The sequence below is a fragment of the Oryx dammah genome, unplaced genomic scaffold, assembly GCF_014754425.2.
Source record: "Oryx dammah isolate SB20612 unplaced genomic scaffold, SCBI_Odam_1.1 HiC_scaffold_20, whole genome shotgun sequence".
NCBI classification, from domain to species: domain Eukaryota; kingdom Metazoa; phylum Chordata; class Mammalia; order Artiodactyla; family Bovidae; genus Oryx; species Oryx dammah.
Window position 1 is genome coordinate 36,373,667 of NW_024070204.1, and position 27,447 is coordinate 36,401,113.

The window sequence follows — 27,447 nt, forward strand, 5'->3', positions numbered from 1 at the left end:
AGAATGTATACGTCTGAGAGAGGAAAATTGAGTCTTGAAAAGCATCAGATATTAATTTACCTGTGGTCCTATTTCACAGATTTCTACTTTTTCATTTTGGTGTCAATCCATAATGCGTCATAATTAACATTTGGTCACCTTACACTAGTATATGTTGTATCTTGACCCTATCACATCAACCCAAAGCAGAGGTCAAATGAACTGACAGTAACACATGAGATTCTGCTATTCCAGTTTATTGAAATGAGTAAATTTATAGCTTTCTTTGCATACAGAAAAGTGCACAAGGAAATAAGTATGTACAAAACAATTGTGTGGCTGGTCATCAGTTTCAAAAAATTTGTCCACTTTCAAAAATTCAAACTATCTAGAAATAATTGCCTCCAGTTTAGCACATTTAGGTATTTGGACATATAAAATATTATTTCAAGTTTGTTGATAATAACTGAGTAGAAAGTCAGACATTGCCATACATGATCAGCTATTACCATTCAACATAAAACCATAGGACTTTAGCTTGGACTACTTGGGGCTAATCAACAGAGGTTCATGAGGCCACCATCTTGTTTTGATCCTGAGCAGTCATCCTCTTCTTCCACCTAAAGATAACATTGTATGTGGTTGATTAACACCCACAAGAACCTGAGCACTAGGGGTCAAGAAATAACATTAGAAACCCAACATAAACAAAATAAAACAAAACTCATTATGGCAAGAACAAACCTTTCAGATCTCTGCCAACGACAGGACTGAAAATGAGCTGGAAGAGTTTCCAAGATTGTGAGGAGAAAAATACTGCCTACATTAAATTTTTAATGATAACACCAAATACTTGCTCTACAGAATCCACTCCCCGCCCCCATTTATCTTCTGACTGTGAGACGGTGGCATCAAGAAAGCTTTCCAGTTACTTGATAAAGGTCTGGCATGACCCCAGATAAGCACCTATCATGTTTGGCACAATCACATTTAACTTTGTGATGTGCTTCTCTTAGGAATGCAGTCCTTCATTGCTGAGTAGAGTTCAATTTTTCTCAACATGAACTGTTCTGGAACTTCAGCTCAAGAAGATAGCCTCTTATTCCATAGAAAGGATAAAGGTTGTGTGCATTTGCAACTCTAGTTACTGAGATTAGCGATTACTGAGAAGGTAGAGTATAGAGGCTTCAGACTTGTGAATCATTAGATTTTTTTGCCCCATAAAACTCTATTGTTTATGAAAGAGAGAAGCCCAGGAGCAAAAATGACTGAAAAGAGAATTGGAGGTAAAAGAGATGAAAAATGAGTGTTCCCTCCTTTGCAATAGCTAGCAAGAGATAAGAGAAAGGACAATCTCACCCTTGAGAGAAAATGTATCTTCAGAAAGAAAAGTTGTATCCTTAAAAACATTCGTAGGTGTGTCAGATTCCAAGGAGATTCTCCTAAGGAGAAATTGCACTTGCTTCCATTTTACTTTAAAAATGCTCTGTAAGTGACAGTCTGAAGCAAGATTTAAGAAGGTGTCTTGTTCTACAATCTTTGGGTTTAATGCTCTGAAACAGAACCCCCAAACACTATGAACAGTAGGGATTTCAAAATTTATTCAAAACAGTATAATCTGAGGGGTTGTGGTGGCTGCATCACCCAACCAAAGGGTACATGGGTCACATGGGTTCCAGAAGGTTCCAGGGTCACAATAGACAAGGGTCCAAGTAGGAAAACTACTTCGCTTACATTCGGCTAGCGAGTTTAGGTTCTTAATTTATTTAAAGCCATAGATTCAGTTTAGCGAAACAGAAAGTAGAAGGTATTCTACAAGTGGGAGAGGCAGCAAGAAATAAGGCAATTGATAATATGTCAAAGCTAAAACAAGGGCAAAGGTCAGGACTTGTCTGCCAATTAGCTTTGTCCTTGACTACCAAGGCCAACCTCTTTGTTTCTCTGGACAGTCAGCATGCCAAGTTCCTAGAGAAGTATGGAGAAGAAAAAAACCCATGGTTAGAATTCTGGGGTCGAATATTTAATGTGTTAAACAGTAAGTTATTATCTATGTTAATTATAGTATCTCCTAGGACTGATTCAAGAGGATGAAACAACTGATGTAGAATCTGTAATAAAGTGATTAACTCAAGTGCTCAATAATGTTCGCCGTTTTGTCCCACGGTGGTTCTTCTACTCACTCCCCAAGCTACCATTTAGTAGGTTAACTAGAATTACCCTTCCTTCATGACCTAAAGAAGGAAGGGCTTCCAGAGAGACCTCTAGTCAATTCAATTAGGTGCAAACAATCCTCCTAGACTTTTAGTGCATGTTATTCCTTTTGCTTGGTTCATGGGTGCCTCCCCGGGAGAGGAGGCAAGAGTGAGTCCCTGTTAAGATTCAATATATCATACCATTTTATTACATTGCGATTCATCTGGATACTTGCTAAAATAAAGCTTTTCCTCAGCACCAAGGGGGATTCCTCAGGGCTAGGGCCCAGGAATTTGCCTTTTCAATAATCTCACTCTGTAGCCTATTTTATGGAAAAACATTTTCAGAATGACTGTAATTATAGAAGTGGAGTGAGGGAGATAATCCAAATAAACTCAAATCTTATTGTTAGTATCAAACTTAAGATATGTATCTATTTAAAATAATTAAGTTCTATGTGGGTTGAGAGAGAGTTGGAGTCGAGAGTTTGGTAGTCCCACGTGAATGGGGGCCAGGGGGCAAAACTAGGGAAAAAAAATGGGTTTGGGTTCTTTTCATTCTTCCTATTTTTCTCCTCTTCCAGCTATCCCTTACTTCCTCTAAAATGCAGATAAGCCTCTTCTCCTCCACAAACTGCAATCTTTTAAGATCAGATAAAGTTGCTTCCACTAACTGGTGAGAAAGAAACACACTCGCATCTTCACTCCCAGATCTCAATCTAAGGTGCTGGTGGTGGTTCAGTTGCTAAGTCGTGTCCGACTCTTGCGATCCCAAGGACTGTAGCCTGCCGGGCTCCTCTGTCCCTGAGATTCTCCAGGCAAGAATACTGGAGTGCGTTGCCATTTCCAAGTCTAAGGTGGTAACCCACAATAACTGACTGAGGATAAAACCCACCAGTGGACTCATCTGAATTTGCCTTTCAAGGGGTTACTGGAAGCTGTCACCACTTTGAGATTTAATACCGCCAGACGATTTCAGACCAATTGTGAGGCCCCCTCACAAAGAAATGCATATTGAATTGAATGGCAAAAGTGTAATCATGATTTGTTTGGCTGACCTCTTTGGTGGTTTCAGAAGGCCTTCAGAATTTGAAGCTTCTATAGAAAACTGAGTAGTTACTAGGAAACTTTGCAATCACTTCAATATGAAGATCAAAAATCTAGAAGGCTGTTATGTGTTATATGGAGTTTTACTTCTATACCGAAGTGAAATGTTAAAAACACAGGATAGAAACCTATATCCATGAGTATATTACTATTTTTTTTAATATGTGTAAGAACTCTATTCATAAATGCTCAACTTAGTCATTATTGAATTAGTTAGGCATAGTGTTCCATATCTTTTACTTCTCCATTTCAGAAAAATTTTTTCTTTCCATTTCTAAAATTCAAATTTCACCCTTATTCTCTGTGCCACCCTTTCTTATGAAGCCTAAGCTTAGCAGGATCTTCTACTTACAGAAGTTAGGCGAAAGGATTTCCAAATGGATCTCTATATATATCGGATGATGTGGGTTGAAGAGAAGCCATCTATGGAAACAAAACCAGCTAGTCAATAACTATAATTACAATGATAAGAAAATACCTATAATTAAGACTTCTCAGATTCCTTTAAAAATCGCTTAGGTCACAGACTAATCAGATATTGTATGGGTCTACAATGATTTGTGTTTTCCTGCTTGTGATTGATATATATTTAATATTTACATCAAAAGCAAGATTCAGAATTATGTTTGCTCCTCCAAAATGCAAAATATTATTTTTATGAGCTAAGTAATTTTGCGTTAGGAAATTAAACGTTTGAAAGGTTTTTAAGCATAGTGTTTTGGCTCAGTTTTCTTCCAAAGGGCTTTCCCAGGCTAGATTAAGTGAGAGACAAAGGACTTTTCTATATGATATTTGCTTCTCAAATTCAAGAGAGTAGTTCTTGTAAAAATAATCTTTCCCCAGTTTGAGTTGAGGTTTACACTGCAGTGGTTCTCAGTGATAAATCTTATTCAAATGTCCTTTACCGTCAGAGATACAAGCAAGGTTCATTCAAGAGGTGATAACTCTATGTGGAGTGTACTTTGGAATATCAGCTTCTAATAGTTGGTACTTACAGAGGCTGGTGATGAGCGGAAAGAATCTTTAGAGAAGGGGTTCTCAAACGCATTGTCAGCAGATTTGGTAACTGGCGGGGTACTGTGTCGGGGAGCTGGCTTTGGTAGATCTAGAAGGTGAAAAAGTAGTCAGTAAACAAGCTTTCCTCCAGTGCAAGCCCAAGTCCTCCAGTCAGGCTTATCTTAGAAATTAAGTTCCGTATTTTTGAAACTGACATTGACCAAACAAAGATTATCACACCAAATACCAGGACTCCCAGTGACGATTACAAGCAAATTCATCCCTTATTGGAAAAGGAAGCCAGGCATATTCACTTGAAGTGGAAGAGATTCAGAATTCCCTCACTTAAAAACACCTACATGGCAAAACTTCATTAAGCCCTGAGGCCAACACAGACATAGAGACTTCTAGAGATTCAATTACCTGATAGATTAACTAACTAATAAAAGTACAGCAAGCATTCAAATACTGGTTGCATTTCAAAGCTCGCTCTTTCTACCAGGCCTTTTAACTTCCCTCATTAGATGGGTAGTATGATCCATGCATATCTATTAATGAAAAAAATGAGCCTACAGCCCTACATACCTACCTGCAGTCCTCCGGGTGCCACAACCCATTGCATTCCAATAGCTCTCGGCAGCCCTTTTAAGAGTTGTCACAAGAGGGCAGCACTGGGCCAGTCCTTAGAAGTAGCTAACCAAGGTACCCTGTTAACTCCATAAGCTAAGTGGTTAAGTTGTCTCCATAACCCCTGATAGATGAAAAAAGCAAGAGTACAGCTATGGGGGGTCTGGAGAAGGTTCTGAGAGACTCTCTGGATTCATACGACTGAAATCCTTGTGGGTGCAGTTGCCAGAGAAGTAGGTAGCTTACCATTGATTTTTCTCAACAGTTGATTAGCGTCCAGATCATCATGGTCTGCATTCTCCTGAGGAATGCCAACTTTGCTGTTGAAATAACTGGAGAAGGCACTGGAGGTCCCAGAGGAGTTCTGCTCTCCCTTCCTTGCCGGCACAGTAGGTGGTTGCCGCAGTTGGAAGTCCTTAAACATTTCTTTCACTTCCTTGACTTCTCTGTCCCCAAGAGGGTCCAAGGCAATGAAGGCATCGCTGGGGACATCCTTTGGAGGGCCAGTTCTGGGAGGTGGTTGGGGAGGAGTGACCAGGAGAGAGGAGAGCATAGAAGGGGGCTGGGCGGACACAGCAGGAGCTGGAAACACATTGCTCTGAAAAGGGTTCCCCAGAGGGCTGTTTGCTGACCATGTATTGGGTGTTATGGATGCTGATGTGCCCCAAGCTACAGGGGGTGGAGAGGAAACTGAGACCGCGAAAGAGGAAGGCTGGTTCCAACCCGGAACACTTGGGCTTGTGGTAAAGACGACTGGCTGACTGAATCCTGAAGGCTGACCTGCCATCACAGCACCCGGGACCACTGAAGGGGACTGACTGAAGACTAAAGGTGTTGGGCTCCATGGCGCTGCCTGAGCAGAGAGAACTGGCACACCACCTGAAGGAAGGAAGCGGGGTAGAGGACTTATATCAGAAGACCAGCTGGAAGAGGATTCTTGAGGTCCAGAAAGTCAGCTCTCTGGAGAGCATTGATAGAGAGCATCTACATGCCAACCTTTATTAAGCCTTGAGGCTGACATGGTTCTTATTAGATTAAATCACTCTAAAGATGAATTGGGCTTCCCTGGTGGCTCAGATGGTAACAAACCTGCCTGCAATTCAGGAGACCCAGGTTCGATCCCTGGGTCAGGAAGATGCCCTGGAGAAGGGAATGGCTACCCACTCCCGTATTTTTGCCTGGAGAATTCCAGGGACAGAAGAGCCTGGTGGGCAAAGTATCAGACTCGACTGAGCAACACTTTCACTTTCTTTTCAAAGATGAATTAGCTGTAGCATATATTCAAATGTTTGTTGCACTTTGAAGTCATTTTTTTCTACCACATGTTTTTAAATTTTCCTCATTAGATAGGTAATACAGTCCACAAGTACCAAGTCATAAAAGAAAATGAGCCCTTTTCATACATACATTGATGTAATTCAAACAGCTAGAACAGAGCCTGTCAGTAGTATGAATCTACATGTTGAGTAAATACATTGACATATATAAGCCATGCTTATTATGAAGTAGTTAATTAAGATAATCCATTGGATACTCGAGTCATTGATGTACTCTTTTCATTTGGCAAATGGCTCAGGTTTGGAGTCTTATGGAGACTAGCTACTAGGCATATACATTAGGCTTTAATATGCTTACATCTTGAAGAAACCATTTCAAAGTTTCTTTTCTTTTAAATGTTGCCAAGGTTGACACAGCTATATAAAAGGATAGTAAAATTTGGTTTATGCCAAGATAGTTTTAGACTTTTACATACAAAGATGGAAGAAAAGCTGGTTATCCTAGGAGAGCTGTTTCAAATAAAAGTGCTTCCTGCCATGTGTCAGTCACTAAACTCTGCCAGAAGTTAAGAGGGAGAGGAGATAACATGAAGGAAAAACAAAGACAAAACAAAACAACCCTCCCCCAAACAAACAAACAAGAAGCAAAAACACTTGCAATGTGAGTAACTACACCTGTCCAGGCATCTTCTCTTGGTGGGGAAATGGCTCTATCACCAGACTCCTGCCATTGTTGGTCTGTAATTAATTAAATCACTAAAATCTAGGTCTCTTCAGTGCTCGCCCTCCTCTGTTTGAGAAGCTCATTCCTGACATCTTGTTCTAATACGTAGGACATTTTCTCTTTTGTGTCTTCCCCAGTGTATTAATAATCCAGTTAAACTGTCACCACTAACAGAAAACCTAAATTCAGCCTCATACTGCTTCACAAACGATGTTCTGCTCTCAAAAACCTACTTGCTTTGGGCTTTGGAGCAGAGCAATTCTTTAGTAATGAACACTTTCTAACCAAAGAAGGAAAAGGCCTTCAGACTTGGGTTAGGAATGTTTTTGTTTTCAGAGGGGGAGATATTTTGAAATGGTGTTCAGGGGCTGATGGAGCAAGATATTCTATCTCGAATTTTCTTAGGATTGGTGCTTAATTGATTGGTGTTAATTGATTCAGCTCTGTCATCACAAAGCCCCTCCATCTGACCATGAACACACAAGGTGTACTCATGAAGAGTGAGTGGCTTTCAGTGGTGGCTCATCTTATTAAATTAATATGCTTACTTTTGAGGTGAAGAAATTGGGTAGAAGAATATTAATTATTAAAATTGGGAAGGTCAGTCTGTGATAGAGACCAAAACTCACACATACCACTGATTCCAGTCCCTACTCTCCTGTTCTGTCTCCTTGACATCAAGGAACAGAACTATTTTTTATTGGAATGTTAATTAAAATACTCATTTATTATTCTTGGCCACACTGTGTGGCATGCAGGATCTTAGTTCTCCAAGCAGGGATCAAACCTGTGCCCTTGCATTGGGAGCACAGAGGTGTAACCATTAGACTGCCTGGGAAGTCCCTCAAATACTTATTTACATGTATACAGAAATTAGACTTCATTTACACCAAAGAATATGCACACAGGCAGACCTTGGAGATATTTCAAGCTTGTTTCCAGACTGTCATAAAAGGGAATATGACCATAATGTGAGTCAAGCAAGCTTTTAGGTTTTCCAGTGCATATAAAAGTTATGCTTATATTATACCATAGTCTAGTAAATATGCAATAGTATTATGGCTAAAAAAACAAAGTACATACCTTAAGTTTAAAATAATTTATTGTTAAAAATGTTAACCATCATCTGAGCCTTCGGCAAGTCATAATCTCTTGGCAATAGTAACATCAAAGATCATCAATCACAGATAACCATTTAAGAATCAAATGTTTGGAATACTGCAGAAATTACCAAAATGTGACAAAGAGACAAGAACTGAGCAAATGCTGTTGGAAAAATGGTGCTGATACACTTGCTTCACTTATGGTTGCCATAAACCACCAATTTGTAAAAAAAAAAAAAATCCACTGTCTCCAAAGTTCAATAAAATGAAGTGTAATAAAACAAGGTATGCCTGCATTCCTTTCACAACCAATCAAGGGAACGGTTCTCTTAGATTCGATAATACAGGCTTCTTGAAGTAGGTTGAGTTTGAACAAAAGTTATTGCTATCATTAAAAAAAAAATAATTTAAACTTTATTAACTGAAGCCAGAGTCACTCACTAATAATTTATTCCAACTGGATGTACAAATTGGGTAAAACTGTACATGCCTTTCTTACAACCACCACATGCCGAAGAACAGAGCTGGGCTCAGAACCCTGCAATTTCATTCAGTGCCTTACACTTGATTCAGATTTCACTTACATCCCCTCTGAGGTGTGTATCCCTTCCAAGAGGGGCATTAGTTTAACAGGGGATAATAGGGCTTTGATTTAATAACGACAAGATTACATGGAAGACATGCATTGTTATTACTTTTTCAAATGGAGATGATCTCAACACCATTTCTCCAATGAAAATGGTCTGAGCTTCAGAATCCCTTACACCTGTCTTCAGTAAGCCATGACAAGTCAGTTCAGGTAGGTGCAACACTTGGAAACAGATTTCTTCTCACATGCCAACTCAAGTCAAGAGTTCCGAATGGAGGTGGATCATACAGAAGTAAAAGGGGAAGAAAGGCTCCTTAGGATGCTCAAATCATATGCCCCAGGAATTCCTATGGATATGAAGTGCTTCCTTCTATGAATTACCATCTGATGAAAGCAACAGAGCCAAACCTAACTCCATCTCTAAACACCTACCTAGACCCAGGAGGGGCCCCAGTTGGGCAGGAGCACTTGTTTTGAAGAGATCCAGAGGGTTGGTCTGCAGGGTTGCAGGTTGTCCTGTAGATTGTCCTGGAGGTTCTGAGATGGGAGGAGCAAAGATGTCTGCTGCAAGTAAATCTTTTGCTGGAGACTGATGGAACAGAGAGGGATATGGAGGAGTTACTCAGGAACAGTGAAATACAGCTCCATTCGGTTTCCTAGTCTGTAACTCGACTTTGGGTACACAAAAAGAAAAGAAAACCTTTTTCCTATTATTGATAAATTACTATCAAAAAACCCCCAAAGACAAAACAAAACAAAAAAGACACAGATCTGGGCAATGGACAGAATATTGGATCTTGGTGACTGATATAATGGAGGAGACATAAAGTGAAATCTAATTTGCTTGTTCACACATTTGTATCTGTCTGACCTCCTTATCAGCTAAAAGCTGGACGCTGGCAGTGAAAGGACAACTATAAGTGAGTAGCTTAAATATTTCGGTCATTCTCCTGGATTTAAATCATTCTGCATAAAGATGATATAGTAGTTTAGTCATTGAGCCAGCTTGCATATTCCAATGAGATTTTTTTAAATGAAACTTACATAAACCACATTTTAAATTGCTTTTGAATGAAGTGGTAATAGTAAATATATAAGTTTCTTTTAAGACATTGGATTATTCTGGCATTAGTCAGAGGAGACAGACTCAAGAATTTTATACCACCACCTGGACAGGAATGCAATACAAGGGGCGGGGGATGTGGGGGAGGTGTGGGTTAGTATGGGGAGGGTACAAGGGGAATCACAGGAACCCTGTCCTCCCCTCCCATAACATGACGATCAAACTTACCAGAGGTACAGAAGCATAGCAGCATTAAAAATGGAAAAACTTGTGTTTAGTTAATAATACGTGACAAGACATGCAAACGGAAAGCAGAGGGTGACAAACACTGCCGAGTGAGAAGCTTAAAAAGGGTGCTGATTAGAGGAAAGTGTTCCTGGAGAACGATGTGCCTTATCCCACCTTCTATTTTACAGCCACACAGGAAACTACAAGAGCAGCAGGAAAGAGAGCTTGCATCACACCACCCTTTGGTACCGCACATGCATTCTGCCAATGGCTATGTGGAGAAGACAATTCACCTTAGCAGTCCTTCTGCCTCTTCCGGGTTTGGTACTTTGTGGAGGTGGGATAATGGCTATGGAGTCATGTGGTGAGGACTGGACAGAGCTTTCCAAGTCCTGCTTTACGCCATTCGGGACAGGCAGTCCTTTGGGAGGGCTTCCCACAAAAGGGTTCGGGGAGGATTTGATATGGAAGCCGTTCTGTTCTCTTTCAGATACCTCATTGTGAGTTCTCACTGCTGGCTGTGTTTGCGTACTTGGTAAGGGCCATGGGCCTGCCTGAGCTTCCTGTTTGCCAGTCCGGTTAGAGATCTGGTCAAATTGCTGACCAAAGTAATCAACATCCCCATTCAGGGGCCCATTACTCAGAGGGGTAGACGAGCTACTCAAATTCTCTTTCTTCTGATCTGGAGATTTGAGAGAATCAGACGAAGAGGGTGTCGATTGGTCTGGCTGTGCAAAAGGATCATCACGGAAAGGATCAGGATTAGGGGTGGGAAAGAAGTTGAGATTGGCAGAAAAGGCATTTTCAGGCAGGAAAGATGCCTGAGGCTTTGGTCGAGGAAGAGAGCAGGAGGTGATGCCATTTGTTAAGAACAGATTTTCTTGTAAAGAATTCTGATTGGTGTCGATTTCAGAGTTTAGATCCACTAACAGGATATCTTTGCTTTCCTATCACATTTGGAAAGAAAAAAAAAGAGAAAGGGTTAGTCCATGTTGTGACTTCAAATGAGAAAGCTACATACTGATGACCAGGATTATAACAATTTCCATTATATTTCAGTCTTACTGGTTGACCCTTACCTCCTCCCATCATGCCCCTGAATATATAGAATAGGTCCTCCTTGCACCTCTCAGGCCCTTTTAATTACATTTCCACTTCATTCACCCTTCATTCAGTGACAACTTACAGTTGTTTGTTTTACACGTCTCCCCTCACCCTTTCAGACTGACTGAGCTCATAATCATTGTTTCAATTTATGCCTTTGAAAGTCTTAAAGGGAACTGATTGCAAATCATTGCAAGTGACTAAGTATAATTGAACTTAAAGGAAATGGCCTCAGACACCTAAACCCACTTCATACCTGATGTACATTTCTTATTATACCCCTAGAGTCACCTTTCTCAATAAGTGAATTCACTGGCTCATATATTCATATTTTATAGTTTTGGCTGTGATAAAGTTTAAGGTTAATATATTTTCCTATAACTGGGTTTTCTTCTGGGAGGTGGTAAAAAAATATTGCCCCCTCCCATCACAGTGGGCTAGTTATACCTCTTTAAATACTTAAGGATCTTTTTGAAGGTGCTGCCAAGTTGGATCTCTCATTCTCATCATATGAGTCTCTCTTTTGGACATAACTTTTTGTCTACATCCTTCTCAGAACATGATACTCAAAATACTGATGTAATCTAATAATTATATATTTTTTCATAATACAGCTTAGCACTGCTTGTGTTGTGACAGTAATCTCATCTCTTTTTGTTCAGTTGCTAAGGCGTGTCCAACTCTTAGGGACCCCATGGACTGCAGCCCACCAGGCTTCCCTGTCCTTCACTATCTCCTGTAGTTTGCTCAAACTCATGTCCATTGCTGTCAATAATACCATTAAGTAATCTCATCTACTCAGTGGATAAATTCAACTAATTTTAAAGTCATCTTTAATTCATGTATAAGGTGGAGACATGGGTTTAAGAGTTAATTTGAAAGACACACCAAATTCTGTTCCTTCTCTATCATTTTTTCAGATATGTTAATTATTTGAGTTCTCAATTGTCAGATAAGACATATTCTCAACATAAAAGCAGCAAATTTGATAAATCTGACATGTCTTTATTCAGGTCAATGACACAACTAATTAAGATTCACCCTAGGATACAGATGGCACACTGCACATTGATAGCCCTTCCTTCTGATTGACTGATCACTTAAATACTTAACTATGTTAGCCATAGAAGAAAATAAACAATAAAAATTGCCCAACTGAAATGGACGCTAATTTTCTATCATTAGCCTGGGCAGATTCTTAAATATTTTGGTCATTGGGACAATGATCAAGGCATCCTCAAGGGAATATAAAATCCTCAAACCAGCAAATAAAAACGGAGATTGAATAGGCTTTCTCAGCTTTAAGAGAAAAGAATAAATTTTTAAAAATTTGAGGTCTAATTGCTATTTATTTTTTGGCTTCCTTTACTGTTAGGGATAAAGATACAATTTGTAAAAAGCCATTTTTTCTCCTGATAACCAGAAGAACTTGTCAGAAGAGAGAGCTTGTGATTAAAAAAAAAAAAAAAAAAACTTAAAAAAAAATCAAAGAAATTGATTGGAAGATCTCAATGTAGCGATCTTTAACAATCAAAAGGTAGGACAAAATGTATTACAAAAGCTTGTGATTTCAATATTTATTCATTTATTATGAGCCACCTCTGGATTAGAACAGTTGGGTGTTCACAGCTGGTAGAGTTCTCCTTCAAATACTTCAGAAGAAGTTCTGAGGACACGAAACAGGAGCCACAATGTTAGACTTCTGAATAGTCACCCTATAAGTAAAATGTATAAGGCTCTCCTCAGGTTGCATTTGTTGTTAATTCAAAATTTAAAACCCACTTCTTAGACTACAACTGGAAGATGTAAGAGTCCTCATCTACCGCCTCCATCAGCATTTATTTAATTTTGCACTGGACTGGCAGCTGTAAACACTTCATCCGCTTGGCTGTCACGTAGGCACCTGAGAGATAAGAACTGGTGATATGAACATGAAATATAGTCCCTGCGCTTAAGAGGCTCCAGTGAAAAGGGCAAGCAGGCAACCAAGAAGGTGTCTGTGCAGACCAGGTTTTAGATGCTGAGTTCAGTAGACTAGCTTTTCTTCAGCTAATTCATCTTGCCTAACCATTCCAGCCTACCAAACCCTGGGACTACCTGCTTGAAGCCTTTGGGGACTTCCTGCTGCTCCCCTATATCAAAATAAACTTCATTAACCAGACTTTCAAAATGACCCACAATGGAGGTGGGTCACTTGCTTTTAGCCTAACTATTACTCTCTACTCTCCTACATACTTCAAAGACCTAACTCAAGTTCAGATTCTTTACAAAGCTTTTCCCCACTGGTCCTTCTATTTCAGCTTCACTTGTGCCCACCCACTGCATCTTATATATACATGACACTATGTCTTGTGCCCTGATCCCATCCCCATATCAGATTTGATGGGGGAACCACATCTTATGCCTTTTTTCTTAATAACAAGGCTTTCAATTGGTGAAGTTTTTAAAGTAAAAGGTCATTTTTTTGTTCTTTTTTTTTTTCCTTTCCTTCTTCTTCTTTTGAGATACAGTACAGAAAAATATTGTTCAAGTGATTTTGTGATAAAAATTATGTTGTAGGCATGTCACTTAGTTTTCAGCATGAGTTTTACTTGAAATGCAAAAAAATATTCTTATAAATGTTGGAGGGAGGCACAGATGGGTTAAGAAACCACTCATAAAGTCTAGGTAATTTACATTTCTGCCTCTCTTCATCTCTTTCAGAGCAACTGCTGTGAGATTTCAAAATTTTTAAACAGGTTGGTTTTATCAAGTAGAAATAAATCTATTTTATGACTTATGAATATGGAGTCATATGTAGAAACACACTGGCAAAGTCTAATGAGCACGTAATTAGCACCATTAACATTCTTTTAACAGATATGATCACTTTGATGTTATTTATCACTTAAATTTACTGTTAGTTTAACTAAAACTTGCATTTTATTTCTACAAGCCAAAAATTCCTAGAATGCACAAAGTCTAATATAAACAAGACTTAAGATTACTCCTGTTTTTCTTCATTTTTTTAGAACTTTGTAGAAGTCTACAGAAGCACATTAAACATTCACTGCTTCCCTGCCTGTCTCATCTCAATGGAATTCTACATACATTGAGTGTTTTGACCTCTTCCAATATACTAGTTGTTTGAATGTTGTTGGAAGGAAGGTTGTTCAGATGTCAATTTACTTTGGGAAGGAGCTTCTCATGAAGGAGGGGCAAAGTTGCCTAGCAACCAAACAGCCTCAGAGCAAGGATGGACCTTTCAGGATTATCTAATCTGGTATTTCAAAAAATTTATCTTTACAATAGTAACAAACATTACAAAGGATGAAAGGTTTCACAGACAAATGAGTCAGGACTTCTTGCTTGGAAGAATATTAAATGAGCTTCTCTATTGCAAGTGTTTTAGGGTCGCTAAAATGCTATGTTATGCATTGTGATTCTCATAAAGGTGGGGGTAGAGATGAACATCTGCAGCCTCTGCTCCTTCCCATCTCACTGGGCCTAGGTATTTGTGTGAAATTTCATAAGCATGCCATTCTCTACAGTACTCCACCAAGCAAGATGTTCACCACTTCTCAATCCACTGTTGCTCTAGTTCCTACGACCTTCTTGGTCACAGAGGTTTGCTTGACAGTTCCTACAGGAGACTCCCAGATAAACATTCTTCCCATCATTCTAGACCAGAAACTCACTTACTCAGAGGCATTATGTAAACCTTTAAACTAAATAAAAACCTTGTAAGTAACATCAGCTCTTAGGCTTTGTGATTATTTTAACATTGATCTCCCTACTAGACATTAAACTCCATGATGTCACTGAATTATGAATCTCACTTCTGTGCCCTGCAAGCAGCAAATACTCAAGAAACTATTAAATAAATAAAAAAAGTTTTAAGAAGTCATTCAAAATTACAAGTAATTTCACTTGAAGCCTGTTTTGGAAGGTCTGAGACTTAGGCTTAAGCCTTGAAACTGAACCTCTGCTTGGGTAGATGAGAGGTTTTTTGAATCACCATTTCCTTATTTGTAAAGGAAAAAATCGCTCCATTCTCAGAGTTGTTACAGATCAATAATAAGATTTGATATACTTAATATCCTGTAAGAATGAGCATCTTTTTAAACAAAGACAAGCTTTGCTTAAACATAACTGAGCCTCTTAACTGTTTGGTTTTACTTTATACCAAGCTTATGCTGCCAAATTACAACAAAAGAATTAGAAAAAAAAGGAGAGGCCAGGAGTCTATACAATCAGTCATCTAACACATATTTCCTTCAAGTTGGCTTACACAAAGGATTAATATTCAGCTCCTCGTTCTGATTCTAAGTAATACAAAGATGGACTACATTGCCTGACCTATTGCTCAGAATATGTATCTGATGTAGTGCTGATAAGCTCCTATGGTGATTTAAGATGCAAATTTGTTCTAGTAGCCATTTATAATTTATGCAGAAAAATCAATAGTCACCTTCCAAGTTTCAATGAAATGCTCAAGATTTCTGGTTAATTGCCAATTTGAGTTATAGATGCCATTTCCATTACATTGCAAATTTAAAAACAGACACTTACTGTTGGACTACTTAGGTCAGGAGGTGTAGACATGTCCCCAAACAAATCCATCTGGTCAACACCCTTAAAAAAGTATTTTGATTAGATTCAGATGTGTCTATTAAAAAGGATTATTTTGTATATTGTTGTAATTGTTTCCTAAGCTAAAGTTTAGGAAAATAGTTGTCACAATTGGATTTTCACTTATCCAACATAGATTTGATATTAGGTTAGTTAGGTCCGGTAGTGTAGACAAGTCCCCAGACAAATCCACCTGATGCATACTTTTAAAAAAGTATTTGGATTAGATTCAGAAGATTTTACTAAAAAGATTACTTTGTATACTGACATACATATTATGCTGACGGTTAAAGAGTTGTCACAATTGGCTCTTCATACGGATTCCATACATATTCGGTACTAGCAACATCTTTAGGAAGTAAAACTTGTGTTCAGGTAAGTAAGAATCATAAGAATTCACATACATACCAATTTCAATTTGCAAGGTGGGTCATCAAGATTCATTAGGGCATTACTCCCATTCTGAAAAGATGGCAAATATTAAAGATTCAATTGGTGAGTTTTCTCTATGCAATTTAATTTCCTAGTGTATTAACTTACTAGCAGTTAAGATTTTAGCACTAATCATTCAACTCTACATCTTCTAAGACGAGGGGTCATGAATGCACAGTAATAAGCCAGGAGGAAAGTCTGCTTGGGTAGATGGCAAATGGGGCTTATACATATGGCACATGCAGTTCACAAGAACAAAAGATGCTCTTTTACCTCTACTGTTTTGTTGGCTTCTTCCATCTAAAAAGAGAGACACAAATTCAATGATCTTAATAAATTAGCAGTAAAGTGATTTCAAAGTGAGAGTGACAGTTGCTCAAGTCATGTCTGACTCTTTGCGACCCCATGGACTATACAGTCCGTGGAATTCTCCAGATCAGAATACTGGAGTGGGTAGCCTATCCCTTCTCCAAGGGATCTTCCCATCCCAAGGATCGAACCCAGGTCTCCCACATTGCAGGCGGATTCTTTACTAGCTGAGCCAAAAGGGAAGCCCAAGAATACTGGAGTGAGTATCCTATCCCTTCTCCAGCGGATCTTCCCAACCCAGGAGTCGAACGTGGGTCTCCTGCAATACAGGTGGATTCTTTATCAACTGAGCTATCAGGGGAAGCCCAAAGGAAGTTCAAAAGGAGAATAAATATACCTATGGGTTCACAGGCATAAGGCATAAGAGACTCTTGCATTTGATTTCTGCCCACATTCCCTGCCCTTCCTCATATCAGTACTGGATTTAAATAGAGCTATTACACTTGGTACTCATGTACAGTCCTTGGGATCTATGTGAAACTTATAAGGAGAAAAGACAAGAGTCAGGGACTGGAAATCAGAAGGGCTTAACTATAACACTCATCCATTGCTCTTAGGAAAGAAGAGAAATACATTTCCTTACATTTTACATGTTGCAGAGCCACATGAAAGCCAACTTTCCAGAGAGGACATATGTTCACATAATGTTAGACACAGTCTTGCATATTGTATTAAGTTTAATAAGGTCTGTATGAGACAGTACTTGCCTTTTTCTTTTCTTCTTCCTTTTTCTTTGTATTATAGATAACTTGGAAAAGGTCTTTCAGATCAATGACTAACGGCTCAGCCTGAAGCAAGACAAAGCATCTTTATCAGCATTTTAATCTATTTTCTTCCTTTGTTCCCCATCACTTCTGCTTAGTATTAGTTTTTTCCTTTCTCTTAAAGCTCCTTCCCTCTGGTCTGTGGGAGATCTCCACCACTCTCACCCCTATCCCCAGAAACATAAAGTATATAGATAAAACAAGAAGTATTAATATAATCTTCCAAGTCCTTTCAAACTTTCTGGGAATAATTCACTATTGTTCTAAAATCAGCAATGACCTTATGACAAATTCCATTCTGACAGCCCTGGTGCCACACATTACATGGGTATCAATGACATTGAAAGATCCCTTAGACCAATTAAAGAGAGTCATCCTCTGAAGCATTGTTTAGTCCTCCTACATCCAACTGTTTCCAGCAAGTTCTCCAGTTGAGAGACAGAAACCCTTATGCTTAAGTCCCCCTCCAGGCATACCTCAAGGATCAGAGCTTACCTGTTGCCCTGTTTTTATAGCAAAAAACTGGTGTTGGCCTTCTCCTCCACACACATAACCAAATGCTCGGTTGTCTGTCACATCACGGGCAATGAAAGAAATCTTATTTACTGGATGTTCATGTTCTATTACCTTAAAAAGGAACATCAAAAATGATGTATTGAGAAAACTAGAATCTATTTGCAAGCAAGCATAACTGAGTATCAGATACCTAGGCATATATGAAAAGACTAAAACATCTGAATATTTTTCCCTCCTGGTTGAAGGCCACATTTATCCTTGCTAGGAAGAGGTCAAAATGGGGAACAAACAAATAACAACCAACCAAACCAAAAAAAAAGGAAACTAACAACAAAGCGTAGAAAACAGAAATAGAAAGAATGATCCTTCTAATACTTCTATACTTGAGTCTCTCTATCCCAAAGACATGATGCCAAATTGCAAGGAAGAACTGAGGATTAGAAGACCAAGATTTTCTAAAGCAAAGATGGGGCATATAACCTCTAAAGCATTCCAAGTAGGTCTACTTTCCAAGTTCAGTTCACTTCAGTCTCTCAGCTGTGTCCAATTCTTTGCGATCCCATGGACTGCAGCACGCAAGGCTTCCCTGTCCATCACCAACTGCCAGAGTCTACTTAAACTCATGTCCATCGAGTCGGTGATACCATCCAACAATCTCATCCTCTGTCTGCCCCTTGTCCTCCCACCTTCAATGTTTCCCAGCATCAGGGTCTTTTCCAATGAGTCAATTCTTCCCATCAGGTGGCTAAAGTATTGGAGTTTCAGCTTCAACATTAGTCCTTCCAACGAGTACTCAGGACTGATCTCCTTTAGGATGGACTGGTTGGATCTCCTTGCTGTCCAAGGGACTCTCAAGAGTCTTCTCCAACACCACAGTTCAAAAGCATCAATTCTTTGGTGCTCAGCTTTCTTTATAGCCCAACTCTCACATCCATACATGACTACTGGAAAAACCATAGCTTTGACTAGACAGACCTTTGTTGTCAAAGTAATGTCTCTGCTTTTTAATATGCTGTCTAGGTTGGTCATAACTTTCCTTCCAAGGAACAAGCGTCTTTTAATTTTATGGCTGCAGTCACCATCTGCAGTGATTTTGGAGCCCCCCAAAATAAAGTCTCTCACTGTTTCCATTGTTTCCTCATCTATTTGCCATGAAGCGATGGGGCCAGACTCCATGATCTTAGTTTTCTGAATGTTGAGTTTTAAGCCAACTTTTTAACTCTCCTCTTTCACGTTCATCAAGAGGCTCTTTAGTTTCTCTTCACTTTCTGCCATGAGGGTGGTGTCATCTGCTTATCTGAGGTTATTGATATTTCTCCCAGAATTCTTTATTCCAGCTTGTTCTTCATCCAGCCCAGGGTTTCTCATGATGTACTCTGCATATAAGTTAAATAAGCAAGGTGACAATATACAGCCTTGATGTACTCCTTTCCTGATTTGGAACCAGTCTGTTGATCCATGTCCAGTTCTAACTATTGATTCTTGACCTTAATACAGATTTCTCAGGAGGCTGGTCAGGTGGTCTGGTATTCCCATCTCTTGAAGAATTTTCTACAGTTTGTTGTGATCCACACAGTCAGAGGCTTTGTCATAGTCAATAAAGCAGAAATAGATGTTTTTCTGGAACTCTCTTGCTTTTTCAATGATTCAATGGATGTTGGCAATTTGATCTCTGATTTCCTCTGCCTTTTCTAAACCCAGCTTGAACATCTGGAAGTTCACAGTTCACGTACTGTTGAAGCCTGGCCTGGAGAATTTTGAGCATTACTTTGCTAGCATGTAAAATGAATTCAATTGTGCAGTAGTTTGAGCATTCTTTGGCATTGTCTTTCTTTGGGATTGGAATGAAAAGTGACCTTTTCCAGTCCTGTGGCCACTGCTGCATTTTCCAAATTTGCTGGCATATTGAATGCAGCACTTTCACAGCATCATCTTTCAGGATTTGAAATAGCTCAACTGGAATTCCATCACCTCCACTAGCTTTGTTCACAGTGATGCTTCCTAAGTCCCACTTGACTTTGCATTCTAGGATGTGTGGCTCTAGGTGAGTGATCACACCATCATGGTTATCTGGGTCATGAGGATGTTTTTTGTACAGTTCTGTGTATTCTTGCTACCTCTTTTTAATATCTTCTGCTTCTGACTTTCCCAACTCAGACTCAAGTGAATGGCATATCTAAGCTAGAGGGATGTTCATAAGGATCCTTTGACAATGGCTCAGACAGGTCAGAAAATCATCCTAAGTATTATTGGGACAGTTATCCCCAGGACATTCTGGAAGTCACCAAATTCTGTCACAGTGAGACAGACTATCCTCACTTAGATGTTCATGTCATTATCCAGGAGCATCATGTGAAGGGGGCTTATTGATTTAGTAGTGCCTTCCTCTCAGTTCCCTACTCTAGTTTATCTTGATCCTTTCAAGTAGATAGTAGGGCTCAACTCTTGAGTGCCATTTGTAGGTGCCCAGGATGTACCTTTGCTTTTGTTTCTCAGTAACTAAGGCCACTGAAAGTTCATATTGGGCATATTGGGAGGTTTGGGAATAAGAGAATGCTTGTGAGGGAAACCTGTCACTATTCTCTGGCAGCCTTATGAAAACAAGAGTCAAAAGATCAGGGGCAGTAGAGACAGCAGTGCATGAAGGTAGCAGGGTGGCTAAGCTGTACCAGGATCCCAGGGCCCTAAGTCTGACCAATGGATTTTTGCATATTAAATAAGGGGAATCTCTAGGAAGGGTTGAATAACAATGGAAGATCTCCGCACAGTATCCTGATACAATAAACTATTGTGTAGCAATGAAAACCCGTTTTAAATCAATGAATCTGATGTTATATAGAGTAGAGGGAAGAAAAAAAAATCCCAGAACACTTGAAGTATGATAGTTTTTTTTTTAATAAAACTCATACAAACAGAAATTAAGGAAGACTATTCATGTGCTAGAATAACAGCAACCACAGAAAATGAGCAAGGTTACACCTATGGGGTGAGAAGGAAGGGGAGAGGGAAAAAGAAAGGAAGATGTTTTGTTCATCAAGTTCACCCATGACCAATAGATTAAAATAGACCCATAGATCTATGACAGAATCACAAACAAGGGGTAAGGATTAATCTCTTAGTCCACAAAAATACCTGACTGATACTGGTATCTATGGTATACCAGTGTTGAGGTTAGACTTATTGACTTGAGGTTCACATCTATTACAGGAAATAAATTTCAAAGTAAAGTACGACTCCTCACCTCCTACCCTGTCTGTTTTTTGCCTGTTACTCCTGGAAAATGCAGCAATATGTACTTTTTTTTTTTTTCTACAGAATTTTGAAAAGGGAAAATGGCAGCTGAAATTTATGCCACAAATTATTTGTCAGACTCAGATGGTCAGAAAGGTGCCAGAGAAAGTGAATTCTTACCCCAGTTTTCTCATCAATGATTTTTATTCCAGAAAGGGAAATATTGACCCAGATCCTTTGCTTGTGTTGTCCCTGAGACCGAGCAGCTGCCGCCATTCCCTGATGAGATTGGGAGAACAAGAAAAACTCTAGTTAAAAGCACCCTCTGATGCCTCTGGTTCTAAAATTTTAAAAGACAATCAGCTTTGTTTTCAGCTTGGTTTACCATCTATGAAGGGATTAAGCATCCTTCATAAGAGACAGAAGGATTAAATGGAAGACAGCGAGCCAGGAGATCACTAGTTAGCTATATGAACTTGGGCAAGTCCTTCTAATTTCCTTGGCCATTGAAGAGTCACTGGCAAAGACAAGACGATTGGACCAGAAGATCTTCAAATGTCTTCAAAGATGTATCTTCTAGGCCTTGTCTTATTTAATGAGTATTACTTCCTTAATGGGGTTCATGCTGCTGCTGCTGCTACTAAGTTGCTTCAGTCGTGTCCAACTCTGTGCGACCCCATAGACGGCAGCCACCAGGCTCCCCCATCCCTGGGATCCTCCAGGCAAGAACACTGGAGTGGGTTGCCATTTCCTTCCCCAATGCATGAGAGTGAAAAGTGAAAGTGAAGTCGCTCAGTCGTGTCTGACTCTTAGCGACCCCATGGACTGCAGCCTACCAGGCTCCTCCATCCATGGGATTTTCCAGGCAAGAGTATTGGAGTGGGGTGCCATTGCCTTCTCTGAATGAGGTTCATAGTGTGGCAGTATTTGAATGTAAAAATTTAAATAAACCTAAAGGACTAACACTAAACAGCATTAGTTTCAAAGAAGAGTCCTGAATTTTACCTGAATACCTCCAGGCTCTGAAATTTGATCTGCTCAAAGGACAAGGCCTCTCAGGTACTGCTGTACATGACTGCATGCTAGGTTGCTTTAGTCATGTCCGACTCTTTGCTATCCCATGGACTGTAGTCCACCAGGCTCCTCTGTCCATGGGGATTCTCCAGGCAAGAATAATGGAGTGGGTTGCCATGGCCTCCTCCAGGGAATCTTCCCAACCCAGGGATCGAACCCCAGTCTTCTGCATTGGCAAGCAGGTTCTTTATCACTGAGCTATTAGGAAAGCCATAAGGAAACACAAACTTCTAATACCACTCCCTCTGTTGGACATTTGCTTAACATAGCAACAAATTATGCTTCCCTCCGTTACCTTTAGTTTCATCATGGAATCTTGGCTCATTTTATCTCCTCTTGCATCTGGCACATCATCAATACCAATTAGCTTGGCCTTGTATTTCACACCATCACCTTTGAATCTTGCCCAAAGATATTCATCTGTCTTTTCAGTGCCTGAGAAAAGAAAAAGTTAGAGCATCAAGTTTATACATGTGCTGAAATATCAGCCCCAGGTGTGACCAAAAATGCCATAGAATCTAAAAATCTGAGTTACATAAATCTTGATTATACTACAATTGATCAATGCAACATTCTACCATTATCCTTATTTCCTCTGAGTTAAAAAAAAATCACACTCTGTTAAACTGTGTATGGCATTGGGGTGGAGAGAAAATAAACTCTTAATGATGCATAACAGGCTGAATTATGGGAAAGTTATGGAAATATGTGAGATAGGATTGGGGGATATTCTGGGATATTCTTCATCATAGTTGTAAAAATATTTTTTAAAAAGAATATAAGGAGGATAATACTCTTTCTAATAAAAAGAAAATAAGCCACTGCACAATTTACTAACATTTTCGAACCGTCAATAAAGCAGAAGAGAACTTTGGGTAAATTTCCTTGAAAACCATAAAGATGATTATTTCATCAATATAACTTCTTTTGCTTCTCTTCTCATTCCCATTTCTACAGCATGGATGTGAAAGGCAAAGAAATCATGGCATATTCTCAAACTATGTATGATTAAGGATGCTGACACTTTCTAGTGGTACTTTTGTGTCAAAAGAAGAGGGTCTTATAAAATAAAGATCTTGATTTTTATAAAACAGCTACTTCAGTAAAGCAAAATCATACATAGGTTACTGAAAGATAACCATGTAATACTTAACAGTTGCATTTCCCAACTGAATAATATCTATGAAAGTTTCCCAGCAGGATCCAAGTTGAGGCAATTATTGGATTCGTATATATATATGTCTTATCATAGAGGAATTGAACCAATCTCCTCTGCTAAAGTCTTACTTTCATGTTTAGGAGAACTTGAGACTTGGCTGAGATTGAATCAAGGCAAGGGCCAAATCTTATTCTCCCTTGCAATTCATCCTTCTTCACTGGTAACCACCACCAGCTCCCCTCATAGGGCTCAAGAAGATTTCTCCATACCTTTCTTCTTTTCCTTCTTGGATGGAGCCTTTGGTGCAGACTGTTGGTCAGGCTGACCATTAGTTGCGCTCGTTTCTACTTCGTTAGACATGGCAAGAAGGCAGACGGCCAGCTCCAGCACCAGCAGACTCTTAGTGACAGCAGGCGATCCCTGATGGAGTCGTCTCAAACAAACATAGCCTGCTACAGACGCCTGTGGGCAGAGTTTAGAGGCACAATGAGATCACAACACAGCGAACCCAGACTTTATGTCCTAATAGGCCCACAACCAGTGACTGCCGAGTGTAGTTCTGCAGACTCATTTTGTTCTTACTTCTCTGTTAGACTGAACTCTGACAGCACGGGAGTGGGTAGGACTGTTTCCTTTGTAGTTTCCAAAATGGAAAGAAGGTATTTACTAGATTTTTCTTTAAGTAATTATTATCTGGTAATGTAATTATAGGTACGACTCCTATGTACAAAATACACAAGCTACAGGATATATTGTATAGATGGGAAATATAGTCAATATTTTATAATAACTATAAACTGAGTATAATCTTTAAAAATTGTGAATCACCATGCTGTACATCTTAAACATATAATGTTGTAAATCAACTATATCTCAATAAAATAAAAACTGTTATTATCTGGCTAAGAAATTCGTATCGGAACTTTGGATAAAAACTACTGTTAAAGATAGGGATCAAAATATGTCACATGTAGGGGCTTCCCTGGTGGTCCACTGGTTAAGATTCTGGGCTCCCACTGCAGGGGGCACAGGTTCGATATTTGGTCAGGGAACTAGATCTCACATGCCACAGCTAAGAGCCCACATGCTGCAGCATGCTGCAACAAAGATGCTGCGGGCCACAAACGAGAACCAGCACAGCCAAATAAATAAAAATTACAACAGTTTCTTAAATGTCAAAAAAATGTTCTCACTGAGTGAACATACTTTGTGCTATTATTTAGCATTATTATCCTCTAAACAGCTTCCCAGGTGGCACAGTGGTAAAGAATCAACCTACTAATGCAGGAGACACGAGAGATGTGGGTTCGATCCTTGGGTAGGGAAGATCCCCTGGAATGGTAACCCACTTCGGTATTCTTGCCTGGAAAATTCCATGGACAGGGGAACCTAGCAGGCTATAGTCCATTGGGGTGCAAAGAGTCTGACACAACCAAGCACACACAGGGGTGGGGGCCCTCAAAGCTGTTTAGTTCTCCATAAAGCTCCTCCATGGATCACAGCAGGTAAAACAAAAAAGGGAAGTCATTGTAAGCACACAGAAGTGAATTAACATTTCAAAAGGTTCTGTCACCTCTCAGGAATGAACATTTCTATACTGCACCAGAGAGCTAGGGAAGGTTAACTTTCTATGTGAACTGAAGACAAAAGGCAAAGAAAAGCCACTCACAGTGTGTAATCCTGTGAAGAACACTTATGGGCTCGTCCACTAGTCTCACCCCCAAAGCTAGTTTTATTCTTTGCAATTTTAATAGTCTTTTGAAACACATACGACACACATAAAATCTATGTATGGTTAATGTTATCTGAATTATTGCATTTGACGATTTAATAGTTGATTTTGCTCAAAGACACCTGACTGGTAGGTACCTGGGGAGACAGTCTATTTACAGGTAACATTAGCAGACCTGAAGTCCTATTTACCTATGACTTAGTTGGGGGCCAGGCACTATTAGTTCTTTAACTTCATTAATTCCAGAACTCACGGTAACCCTGTGAATAGTATGATGCAGTATTCTTTCACTTTTCCAGAGGGAAAGCCAAGGCACAGAGGTTTTAAACAACGCAGTTGCTGAGTTAAAACCAGGTCTCCAATCTAGGCTGTCTGGCCCCAAGCCAGAGTTCCTCAAATGCTACACTGATGAGTCTCATACGGGAAACCTCATGTTGGCCACGGAGATGTTCTATTATATACTTGTAGTGTCCCTCACCTCCCTGCAAAAAAGATACACCCAAGTCCTGACCCCTGAACCTTTGAATGTGACCTTATCTGCGTGAAGGTTATTTGTAACTGTCATCAAGTGAAGGCTCTTGAGTTGGGGTCATCCTTGATTTGGGAGGGTCCTAAATTCCATAACAAATGTCATTACAAAAGAAAGGCAAGGGGAAATTAGAAGTACAGAGACACACTGCAGAGGTGAATACAGAGGTAGATATTGGATTGATGCGTCTACAAATCAGGAATGCCAGGATGGCCAATGTCCCCCAGATGCTAAGAGACAGATGTACAATGAGTACTCTCTCAGCACCTTCAGAAGGAATAAACCCTGATGACATAATGATTTGGGGCTTCTGGCCTCCAGGACCATGAGCGAATAAATTCCTGTTGTTTCAAGTAACCTAGTTCTTGGTAATTTGTTACAGCAGCCCTTGGAAACTAATACAACACCTCTGTTTTTGTGTGTGTCTTAGTTGATTTCGAGTGGTTCCAAGATTTATTTTCCAGCAATGTGATAAATCTCCTAGTCATATTCCTAGTCTTCTAATTTCAGGAAGCCAACAATAATGCTCTTCTTTCAAATCAAGAGGATATTTCCCCATGTTAACAACATCAGACAGTGAGACCAAGCTCTGATCTAAGGAGAAACATCAACATCCATCCTCCTGCATCCCTTTCCTTTCTTAGTTGTTCATCGTATCTTAGAAATAAGGAAAACACTTCCATGTGACCCCGCAGTCCTCCAGTTACCACTTCATGATTTAAACATCTAAAATTGGTGCTCTCCTCCTCTCAAAGGACTATTCATCTCAATGCTAATCTCAGAAAGTCAGCTCCAACTGCTAATGGCTCTTCTGACCAAATCCAATTACTCTGCTTTCACTCTTTTGAGTGTATCTGACTGCATGCATCATACATCTATACCTTTTTGTGAGCCCTTCCCCCCCCATTTTTTCGCTCCCATGATAATCTTGAAGCTCCAGTCCACGCATGGCTTATGTTCATTGAATTAGGATAATCTGAATTTTTTCTTAATGATGGCATTCTAAATTTTAAAGTAAAGCTTTCCCACTTAGTCTTGGGGTTCCTCTTGCACTGAGGACAAAGATGAGACGTTGTCATTTTATATTAAATATTTTACCCCTTGTTGTTTCTGTTGTTCAGTTGCTAAGTCGTGTCTGACTCTTTGCAACCCCATGACCTGCAGTACACCAGGTTCCCCTGTCCTTCACTATCTTCCAGAGTTTGTTCCACTTCATACTCCTGCATATCTTTAATATTCTTTTCTTTCATTCTTATATAGAAACCCCAATATTTCTCATCTCTTTCAGAAATTTTTTCCTTTTTGACTCGTTTCCTTTTCGAATTAGCAGAGCTGCCTTATCTCTCATTTTCCTATCCATTCCTGTTACTTGTTTGTCCCTGAAGACTTTCACTCCTTCCTGCCCAATTCCGGCAGGAAAGAACCTCACATAAGAATTTGTTGCCCCATCTTTGAAGTCTAATATCATACTTTTCTGTAGGATATTATTACTGACAAGAAAAGTTTTAGCTCATTAAACATGGCAAATTTTATTCAAAAGTGAGTATTTTAAAGGAATTTGAGAAATGCCACAAAGCATTTTGAGGGGGCTTGGGAGAGGGAATGGTGGTGTGTGGTTTAGTCATAAAAATGATACAAGATGTAACAACTTATAACTCAAGGCCAGGCATTAAATCTGGTGTCAGCAGACAGCTTTCAAAATGGAAGAGGTCTACAGTGAGTGGTGCTACCATGGTTTTACAGCAAAAACTTCCTTTGTTAGACACTGAAGTTCAACATTCATAGCAATAGGATTGTTTTAAGGTACTTGGTATTCTTTGACTATATCCTTTCATGGTTTGGGGATGAGCAGTTACAAGGAGCAGGGGAGAAAAAAAAAAAGGTATAAAATGTTCCTTTAGCATCTTGGTGTAGTTTTTGAAGAAAAGGGATGTGTATGTTGGGTTGTAATAGCCAAGGGCAGGTCTCTATTGCAGGCCATACAATTTAAAAGTTATCTGTGCTCCCTGAAATGATTGGAAAGTAGATTTTGCCCACAGGC

The 27,447-nt window shown here is 39.5% G+C and overlaps 1 protein-coding gene across 4 annotated transcripts in view; it reads right to left on the reverse strand.

Moving 5' to 3' along the window:
• Positions 1 to 220: 220 nt before the first annotated feature.
• DAB2 (DAB adaptor protein 2) overlaps positions 221 to 27,447 on the reverse strand; it is a 56,785-nt gene continuing 29,558 nt past the window's right edge. The window contains exons 2-16 of one of the 4 annotated variants that reach the window (XM_040262469.1): positions 23,415 to 23,607; positions 22,282 to 22,421; positions 21,093 to 21,191; positions 17,661 to 17,792; positions 17,109 to 17,189; positions 16,306 to 16,332; positions 16,009 to 16,062; positions 15,541 to 15,603; positions 10,179 to 10,832; positions 9,027 to 9,183; positions 5,148 to 5,780; positions 4,274 to 4,383; positions 3,631 to 3,701; positions 1,909 to 1,944; positions 221 to 599 (exon numbers count right to left, since the gene is read on the reverse strand). In XM_040262469.1, the coding sequence (XP_040118403.1) occupies positions 3,636 to 3,701; positions 4,274 to 4,383; positions 5,148 to 5,780; positions 9,027 to 9,183; positions 10,179 to 10,832; positions 15,541 to 15,603; positions 16,009 to 16,062; positions 16,306 to 16,332; positions 17,109 to 17,189; positions 17,661 to 17,792; positions 21,093 to 21,191; positions 22,282 to 22,421; positions 23,415 to 23,505 (2,307 nt within the window). In that variant the 5' untranslated portion in view covers positions 23,506 to 23,607 and the 3' untranslated portion in view covers positions 221 to 599; positions 1,909 to 1,944; positions 3,631 to 3,635. Of the gene's footprint in view, positions 1,945 to 3,630; positions 3,702 to 4,273; positions 4,384 to 5,147; positions 5,781 to 9,026; positions 9,184 to 10,178; positions 10,833 to 15,540; positions 15,604 to 16,008; positions 16,063 to 16,305; positions 16,333 to 17,108; positions 17,190 to 17,660; positions 17,793 to 21,092; positions 21,192 to 22,281; positions 22,422 to 23,414; positions 23,608 to 27,447 lie in introns of all 4 variants that reach the window. The other 3 variants (XM_040262468.1, XM_040262470.1, XM_040262471.1) reach the window with 3 other exon arrangements.